This window comes from Acanthaster planci, linkage group LG04, assembly GCF_054643075.1.
Source record: "Acanthaster planci isolate LZ-2023a linkage group LG04, COTS_SCS, whole genome shotgun sequence".
In the NCBI taxonomy this organism is placed as follows: Eukaryota; Metazoa; Echinodermata; class Asteroidea; order Valvatida; family Acanthasteridae; genus Acanthaster; species Acanthaster planci.
In genome coordinates, this window is record NC_141780.1 from 18,097,038 (window position 1) to 18,107,140 (window position 10,103).

The 10,103-nt window shown below is 41.8% G+C and overlaps 1 protein-coding gene across 1 annotated transcript; it reads right to left on the minus strand.

Moving 5' to 3' along the window:
• Nucleotides 1-419: 419 nt before the first annotated feature.
• emc3 (ER membrane protein complex subunit 3) lies at nt 420-8,958 on the minus strand. The gene is made up of 7 exons (XM_087136197.1): nt 8,781-8,958; nt 5,647-5,704; nt 4,971-5,064; nt 3,908-4,012; nt 3,359-3,520; nt 2,059-2,144; nt 420-1,503 (listed from the first exon to the last, which is right to left on the minus strand). The coding sequence occupies exons 1-7, from the start codon at nt 8,927-8,929 to the stop codon at nt 1,366-1,368; spliced, it is 792 nt and encodes a 263-aa protein (XP_086992323.1). The 5' UTR covers nt 8,930-8,958; the 3' UTR covers nt 420-1,365.
• Nucleotides 8,959-10,103: the final 1,145 nt, after the last annotated feature.

Sequence of the window (10,103 nt, forward strand, 5' to 3'; positions counted from 1 at the left end):
GCGCTTCACAAAACACTTCACCTTCCGACCGACCCCACACCCAAGTTTCTGTACATGCAGAACACCACGCCCACGAAATAATACAGCTGCAAGACCTCCACAAAAGTTTGCGCCATTTGCCTCAATACTAGGCAGTGTTGTATTCGAGTCCATCACAAACATGACAAGTGCCGTCACAAGGCCAGTCATAAGTAACAGGGTGAACAATGACAAAGGAATGCTTTTGTCACAGCTCATTTGAATAGCCTGTAAATTGGCTAAAGACTGAACGACTTACGATGGACTTGTGATGGACTCGAATGCAACACTGATACTAGGTCTTCAAAATATTCCATTTACCCGTGATTTTCACAGTGTTCTTTGAAATTTTTTCCTGATGAAAACAAGAATGAAGAGTCACAACCAATCCAACACCTCTATAAAATTCCAATTCCACGAAACTGATTTATTTCTCTACAGGTGTTCATAATTTAACACAGTAGTGATGAAGAATAGCAGTCTGATTTGTTCTTAAATTATTCGTCATTAAATGACTTTAGTACTCAAAACTACCAACGTGAAAAAGAAATACTGTGGTCAAACTTATGTGAAGAGCCCAAAGCAACTCAGATCTTGATTTTCTCAAATCAAATTACATTTAATACCCCCCCCCAATAAATAAGCCCTGTAACAACACAAGTTGCAGTGGCTTCTCCTAGGAATAACTTGGGATGAACCAAATGGGTGACAATTCCGCAGCGGCATCTGAAGTCACAGTCAACTGTTCATCTGACAGACAGGTTTGCGTTGGCACTTATACAATGGTAATTCAAGATTGGGGGTACAGTGATCCAAGTAAATTGGGCACCAGGTGGACATCACAGAGAGGTCCTTTCTTTAATAATTGGCATCCAACAGCTTATTTTCCTAAGTATTCTTCCGGAGAGAGAGAGGTACATATTGAATCATGCTCACTGAGCCAGTTGAGTATTCCAACACTGCATGCACATAATTAAGCACACTGTAGGTCATTCAAGGACAGCAACACGTTCATGTGATGTCGATCCTATCAGAGCAGCCTTTATGCAGACTCGCATGCACTGAACACATTCAAGCTGGTGTTGTGAGGACTTCAGGTGCTTTGTTATTGAATGATCTCAATAACAACTGTTTGAATCTCAACTGGCTGACTGCCAAATTGTTCAAGAAACACCCAAATGTTGCAGCAAATCCGACTCCTGTGAAACATTACGTCTTTTGGGGATCTTAGTAAAGGAAAAGCTTCCTCTCTCCACAAACTGTATGTGAATTGGTAAGTGCCTGTGGTCTCGATTAAAGTAGATTACAGATTCTCTTTTGAGGGATGTTGGGGGTACGGGGGCTTGTTCATTTGACTTTCATCTTGGTTAAGAAGTTGTGTTGGCCGTAGGGCACGATGGGAGTGGGGCTTCTTTCGATGAGTTCATCTTCGACGTTCTCCAGGGCCCATTTATGACCACAGATTTCCAAGGCTTCCCACTCCGCCTGCAATAAACATGGCGTATCTGTCAGAAACTTCATGACAAGTGATTTATGGGAATCTTAGGCAAGGCACCCATTTCAAGGAACTAGAAGAAATATACATTTGTAGAGACAGAGAGCTTTGTTATTCTCACAGAGATCATAGGCACTGAGCACCAAAAAAGCACATGCTAACTTCAAAAAGAACTTGCTTGAAATACCAATTTATATAAGCCTGAAAGTGATTGCACATTCCAAATTCTCTACTTTCAGGCCAACCTGACCAAAAAAGCATTCTACACTCAAGAGGCCCCCATTAATGGCGGAAAAACATTGTGGCCAAAGCTGTAGGCCAGGAAAAGCATTAACAAGAAGTTACTTTACACAAAAGCCCCCAAGAAGTAATGAAACCTTTCCCCTATAGCACAGGTAGCTCGACGTTCATCTATTGCGAATAAGGCAAAAACCCCTGCTTCAAAATCAGATCCTACGTGCAAGGCAGACAATCTTGAATGCACTGCATAATGATTGGCCCTTTAATCCCTGGAACTCTGAAGTCTCTGACCAATCGGAACTGACCTTGAATGCCTTCATGGGGTCAGGGTTGGCTCCCATTGGCTGGCTCATGCTCATCTGTTGCTGCATCAAGCGAGCCTGGTCAGCCGCTGCGATCAAGAATTGCAAACATTAATGACAAAGGAATGCCAAATTTGGAGTGAACACATCTTACGGGTCACATGGGAGAAACACAGACATGAAACCTGGGATTCAATTTCATTACAAACGATAATTAAACCTGGAATATTTTCTTGGACTGTTTACACTGACTGGCTACCCACTGGGGGGCACAATGGAACTGGTCATGACAAATTTGTTATGGAAGTCAGGATTGCAATGAGAAGCATTCTGGGATTGTTCTAGACATCATCCAAAAATTTCTTTACCTTTGGAACTTTTGTTTTATCTATTACTTGGACACCTGATTTTTTCAGCGAATGGCATACAGTCGAACCTCGTTAAAAAGAAGCTCTTCGAACTTGGCAAAATTACCTTGTTATAACAGGAGCCTGGTATTATCAGGAATGAAAACAATGAAAAACAAAAGACTTGGACCTGAAGATTTCTTTGCTGTAAGCAGAATCTTGTATTAACAGTGCTCTTATTAATGAGGCTTGACTGTATATGGTAAGGCTGTGCCAAATATCTGAATAACCGAATATTCGTTCGATCATCGAATATTCGAATATCTTTTTTCGAATTTGAATATTCGAATGCAAACTCAATGAAAAGAAAGGGAGAGCTTTCTTTTATTTAAACGAGAAAAATTGCACTACGGAGGCTTGTTCCAAGTAAATTTTAATAAAAAGCGACAAAAACTTTACAGCGATTTGAAAAGTACATTCTTCATTAAATAATCTAAAAGGAATATACATTTTTAATAGGAAAAGAATTATTGTTCGTCTGTTAAATCTTCCTAAATCATGGCTGGAGATACTCGTAGATGTGAAAAGCTATTATAGTGATTATAGTGTACAATTGCGTCCATTATTTCAACTGATTTTGTATATGGTTTGTTCCTCAACAATCTGTGGGTCGGTATGACCGAATATTTAGATATTCGACCACATTGAAGGTCGAATATTCGAATAGTGAATTATTCAAATTGACTCAGCCCTAATATATGGTTACCTTTTGAAATCCTTGGTAAACTCAAAGCTTGCATTTCAGCAAAGCTGGCTTTGTCAAGAATGATATAAGGATAATAGCTACCATCGACTGAAACCTCTTAGATTTAAAATGCACTCTTCTCAGAACCAAAGTGGTGCAACTCCAAATAACTGATCTACGGGTTGATGCACACAGTGCGCTGTATCCTCACCGTTATTTTCCCCGAGTATCAACGAGTAGACACTCCGCAGACCAAAGACATTCAGAAAGTACCAGCTGGCGGAGCTGACCCAGGAGGCATCCAGGGAGGCTAGCTCTACGCCACGCTGGAGCATGGGCTTGAAGCGTAATGTCAACGGGAAGGGGACCTTGGCTGTAAAAGCAAATACGTGATCAAAATGATAAAATCTCACTTTATTCGTTACATCCAACTGACCACAATCTTCTCTTGCTCTCCTAGAGGCTGTCTACTTCGTGTTTTGATGCTGTGGTATGAGGATTAAAGGTTGGAATTAACTTTACACCAACAAAACTGGAGAGGAACAAGATAAGCGGATATCTCTGACTCTGGTCGCATATTAAGATGCTTTTTTTCTTCACAGACGTTCAACTTTCTTTGACAAGTCTCCAGTCAGTCAGTGACCTTCTATAATCACAACCATTGCAAACGTCTGGAAGAAAGGCAACACTCTTTGGAATGACGGTACTTTCTTAAGTGAGTGCATTTTGGGTAAGATTCAGATGAATCTCTTTGTCTTACTGATTACAAATCCTGAGAAGGTCCAGTTGATCCATCCACCGATGACGATCATGGGCAGGATGTTGGTCAAGTTTCCTTTCAGCATGTCTGTCAGCATGGAGGGATCTGAAGGAAGAACAAAATGAATGCTTGATTGATTGATCCATTGATTGATTGATAACCAAGCCATGACCCCGTAGCAACAGATTAAAGCTACATGTCCATGTATGCTATCAAATATCAATCTTCTTGGGCCTAGGCTTGTAGCAGAGTCCCTTCACAAGTCCCTTCCAATCATAAAGCCAATTGTAAGGAATGCTTTTGTGACAGTTCATTTGAATGGCTTGCGACTTGGCTTAAGAGTGAATGACTTGTGATGGGCTTACAGGGACTTGTGATGGGCTTACAGGGACTTGTGATGGGCTTACAGGGACTTGTGATGGACTTACAGGGACTTGTGATGGACTTACAGGGACTTGTGATGGACTTACAGGGACTTGTGATGGGCTTACAGGGACTTGTGATGGGCTTACAGGGACTTGTGATGGACTTACAGGGACTTGTGATGGACTTACAGGGACTTGTGATGGGCTTACAGGGACTTGTGATGGGCTTACCGGAACTTGTGATGGGCTTACAGGGACTTGTGATGGACTTACAGGAACTTGTGATGGACTCAACCACAACACTAACCATTTATTTCTTGGAAAAACAGCAGAATAAAATGTACTCCACATGGCAGATCTACACAGGTTGTGGGAGGTTAATAAATCTCCAAACTTGTTCCAATCCTGTCATTTTTATTGAGCAATACTCCCAATTTCTCAGCTTCAGCAAAAGTGTAAAAATTTCTAATTCATTCGGGTTTTCCAAAGATGCAAAAAATCAAACACACCCACAACCATCTTCAAAACCCCCCAAAACATAAGCTGGAACATCATGAAAATAAAGCAAAATTGTGGCTAAACAGCGAGGACTTTGGGTTTTTGTCTCCTCAAAGGAAACTTCCAATGTTCTAAATACCCCCTTGGCTAGGATGATACTTGTCTCACTGAGATCAATGTTCCACATAGCCACAGCTTACCTGCCATGGGATTTTGCACTACGCTTTCTCTCTTCTGCACCTTAAAGAAGCCAGACTCCTCGTTGTTGAAGAACTGTTTCCTCATGTTGAAGGACTTTGGAATAAAAACAAAAAACCTGAGCTGAGGCTGAAATGGCTCTTTCTCTTACGCTTTAGACTCAGAGAAAACGAAAAGACCCAATCACTTCTGCATACCCTTGTAATGTTGCTCTCCAAAGCAAACTGTTCACTCATAATCTCCACCAGGTGGTTTGTAAGTTTATACAGACACCAAAGTTGAATACACAAAGGAAAATGTGCCATGAATTACAGAAAGCAGTAACACAGGTTTCATGCTTGGGATTTCAACTGACAAATAAATAAATGTGTTAAGTGTGGAAAAAATATTTACACGCCTCCCTTGTTTACATATGAAACACCCCACAATGGCAGAAATAATACCAACCAAAAAAATTGGACCTTACTTTGTCCTGATTCTGGAACCCATTCAGATCAACCAATACTGCTTTGAATTTTACAAGATTTCTAAGGCTGGGTTTACTACTTCAAACTACATTACACTTAATGATAACTCTCCCTACACTTTCAACAGTGCAACATCATTGTATCTAATACTACCATGTAATGCCAAGCATAATGTTCTGTGTAGAAAACCATTCATTTCAATTGATTTTACCTGTCTCGGAATAAATTTGCCATTTTCCCTCAGAAGTCTACTCCTCATCAATGCTTGGCTGAAACAAAATGTGAACAAACTTTTAAGCGGAATACATGTACATGTACATGTATATGAACAGGTATTGGACAACTCGACCATTTACCGACTCCAGTCGAGACAACTCGACCACTGAGGCACACGGTGAATGGGACAACTTGAACATTTACCCAGTTGTCTGATAAGACAACTTTGACAACTAAGCCTTGAAGTGCGCGAAAAACACGTCTGTGTCTTCCACACAGTACAGGTACATGTCATGTACGTATGTACACTTGCATGAACACGCACGCCCATGTAACAAGCATTACGCTGGTTCCCAATTAAACCAGTGTACTTTTGCATGGCGATTTGGTAGTAAACTGGTACTTGCCCATTTCTATTCTCTTTCCATGTTGCCTGTCCAACTTTCGTTTACCGCTACTACGTGAGAAAGGACAAGACGTACATGTACATTTGTGTATACAGTGCAAAGTATACAAATATGCGGGCTCGAGTTTTGCGCGTAATGGCTGCCGTTTTGCTCAAGTGCGCATAATCAGTGACCTGTTCAAATAACTTTTGCCCCGAGGTCGCATCGCTCTATCGATGCCACACAGGATCAGGATCCAGTTTAAACCCGGCACGGATCTGATCCCCCTCGCTTGATTGCTCTAACCGGATCTGATCCTTACAGAATCAAGTGTAAACGCGGCTAGAATAGTTGTATACAGGAATATGCGCTACTGATATTCGCAAAATTGACACATGTAGGTTTTTCCTGGTGCATGTAGGTTTTTTGGTCCACATGCACCAGTGCATGCCACTTTTTTTGTAAATCGAGGACTGCTCTAGCATCTCCGGATGGGATGGGCATGGTTGACTATCATGACTATACATACATGTACATGTACATGTTGTCCCTCAGGTTCCATTAGCTTACATGTAGTTAACCCCCTAAAAGATTTGGAAATCTATCTCTGATCAACTCCCTTATTTAAGCATAGGCCTACCAACATCAAATGATCCTTTTTAGGCTCCAAATCTATGCATGTACGGGTGCTTATGGGTAATTCCAGAAATTAGGAGTCCATTGGTTTTCTCGTGTCCCGGTCACATCTGACATATGATTTTGTAAGTTCAGAACACATTTTTCTAATTTCTAGGAGTGATGAATTTTTGCAAATTACCTGCCAAACAAATAGTAACAGTTTGAAATCAATTCCGGTGATATTTCCATGTCAAATAACAAAGGTCAGATGTACCAGGGACACAAAGAGTCACTTTTGGAGCCCTGATTTCTAGAATCATCCTTACAGGCTCCACATAGAGCAACGTTCCTTTTGCCAAAACCAAACGTTTTGGCACTGCACATCTCTACTGTTTGGTTAGTTTCGCTGAAGTTTAACTGTGTGAACAGTGGTGAACTTAAGTTCTGAATTACTTACAGAACTGCAGGTTACTACTCTGTGTGACTCGCACTAAGTTGCAGCCCTACAATTTGCTATGGGTTTGGCATTCGCAATGCTATGGGTTTTCGAATGCAGCCCAATTATGCCGGCCTACTATAACATGTACATGTATAAGCATGACTAGGCCTAGTACATGTACATTTATTGATGTTTTACCTGAAGCACGCGCACTGTGTAATGCATGCAAAGTGTGCAATGTGTTTGGGTCATGTTTGTCAGGAGAGTGGGATGGTGGTGAAAAGCTCCTAGCCTAGGCCCTTTTTTTTCAACAAACAGTCAGTCACATGGTCTTAAAGGGATCAGGTCAACTCGGACCCAAACCAGCTCGGACCCATTCCAACTTGGACCCAAACCAACTCGGACACATTCCAACTCGGACCCATGCCAACTCGGACCCACAACCAACTCAGACCCAATACTAACTCGGACCCACGACCATCTCGGACCCACAACCAACTCGGACCCACCTCAACTCAAGTCAACACCATCAGACACTACAAAAGGTCAGTGTTTGTGATATTGATGTATATCTGCAGTATGTGTTGTACGCATGCAGCATCTCTTATGTACAGCAGAAGGGCCTATCTGTGGCTTTTTATTGCAACAAAGACTTTGGGGGCTATTTAGTGAAAGTTCATTCGATTTCTTCTGTTGATCTGGAGTGCCAAAAAAATTGGGAGAAAGGGCTTCAATGATTTGGTACTGTCAATCACACTCCAAAAGCTGCTCCCATTGGTTGTCCCAAGCTCCCATTCCCCGATCATAGGGTTTCAAGAATGGCAGGTGACAAAATCAGTCTCTTTGTGGTTAATCACGCCGGTACCTCGGAAGCTAATAACCGATTAAGATTCTAGATTACAAGCGGCAAATAAGACATCAAAGGAATGGGCAACCATAAAAATACAACGCTCATCAGCTATTTATCACTTGTTCCAAGACATCACTGATATCAAATCTAGTCCTGTACGGTTTTCAACCACCATGCCTGTTCAAACTTGAAAACTGAGAAATTCTGGGAAGTCTGTGCCACTGTTTCCCTGCATTATGTGTACAGAGGACGTTACATCTTGGCAGCATGCAGTGCAAAAGTGTCATTTACCAAATGCTAAAATGTAAAAGTGGACAAAATCTAAATTTTAACAAGATAATCACGCTCCTGGGGTTGGGTCCGAGTTGACACAGGGTGGGTCCAAGTTGGTTGTAGGTCCAAGTTAGTATTGGGTCCGAGTTGGTCATGGGTCTGGGTTAGCATGGTTAGAACTGGGTCCGAGTTGGCATGGGTTCGAGTTGGTTTGGGTCCGAGTTGACTCGAAACCATCTTATATCTTAAAACCCACCATCTGGCCTGTAGGCCTAGATCTGATTTAAGAGAGGGGCCTATCTGCCTATGCATCAGTTTCAACGGCTGTTTGAGGGAAGATTTCATTGAGAAAGTGGAATTTTTATACCGTAAATGTAAACCGATTTGGCATAACCCAGGGACTGCATTCAGAACCCACAGCGTTACGAACCCAACACTACAGTTGTATGGCCGCAAGTCACACGGAAGGAGACCTCAATTCAACTTCAACAAGACTTGCAATGTCATGACTACCATACAATGACTAATTAGCCCCTAGCCAAAAATATAACCGTTTCATTTACCCGTCAGACACTTGCTGTAGACTGACTTTCTTCTGTGATGTGAGGAGTAAACTGACATAGTGCCTGATGATTCCCACGAAAAATGTGATAAATACGATGGGTAAAACGACCCAGAGTCGAATATTTGGGTCCAACAATAATTCGGCCATTTTGAGATTTTTTTAAGCAGGTTAGTCCTAGTGAGGGCGCTGTTTATTTTTCACGTATTTTTTTTTACACCGTAGCCTAGGATTTTTGCTGTGGTGGTGCTAATTCGTGCTTGAAATGCGACTAGTGCTAGGTGCGTATGCGAGCGCATGGGATTTAACGTGGGGCGGGAACATGACATACTGTACATGTTTATTGCTGTTTTTAAGAAAGTCCACAGGGTTTCAATGCATGTTACTAAAAATTGGAAGACGCATCTAATGTATATTTATTCAAAATGACTTTCAGCGTTAGGTTTTAGTAAAACTGGCCGAAAACCATATTGTTTTTAAGTTTTGGATCACGCATTAAGTGCATGCACGCAATATACGTCGCGAACTCATCTCCCGGTGCAGAAATGTACGGGACGCATAGGGGTGCAGACCACTAATTCAAGTGAGAATTTCTGACCAGCTCATTAGCATTAAAAGTGCCCCCCACCCGCAGTATCTGTTGAAAAAGGAGATTGTTTGGCCCCCAAAATGGTGAGATTGTGTAAATCGTCGCCAGGATCAACTCCCTGGGTCTTTGAGCTTTCATATGAGGGCAGAAGGGCTGAAAACTACGGTTGAAAAATGGTCCTAAGTGCCCGAGAAAGTCGAGGGTTGCCACTTGAAAAATGGCTGCAATCAGACTTCGGAAAAATCACTTTTTGGGGGTGATTTTGTTTTGTGGGAATAATTAAAAATGTAATTGGTTAACCCACAAAAATTTGAAAAGAAATTGAAAGATAAGTGACCAGACAAGAATTTCATTTGTGTTTCAGAAATCTCAGGGATGTTGGCGTGCATGCTATTGGGCCCTGAACGGTGCTGATTTTACACTGTTTTCAATGGGGCTTGAATTAGTGGACTGGACCCATAGGCCCTGGCTCTATGCGTGACGTAATGGGTTCGTCAAATCATAGAGCAAGGCATATGGTCAAATGCGCGGCACGAGGTAGTACTCGTGTTGGCTCGCGCCGTGCTGCTGAAAAAGTTCAGTCGAAATTTACGCAAGATTCACTTTTTAAAAATTCATTGGAATTCTTATTTTGGAACCAAATTTGGCTAAATTAAGAATTTTTTTCATCAGAAAAAAGCTTTTTACAACGGTTCTGGCTGAAAATGGACTGGCCCACTCGCCGTGGTTACCGTC

Excerpts from the sequence above, each read along its gene's own strand:
- emc3 (XM_087136197.1), bottom strand. The coding sequence starts at position 8,929 with ATGGCCGAATTATTGTTGGACCCAAATATTCGACTCTGGGTCGTTTTA. Across the intron at positions 3,521-3,907 it reads CTTCTCAGGATTTGTAATCA|CCAAGGTCCCCTTCCCGTTG; the intron begins GTAAGACAAAGA and ends TTGCTTTTACAG. Across the intron at positions 2,145-3,358 it reads GATACTCGGGGAAAATAACG|CGGCTGACCAGGCTCGCTTG; the intron begins GTGAGGATACAG and ends TCTTGATCGCAG.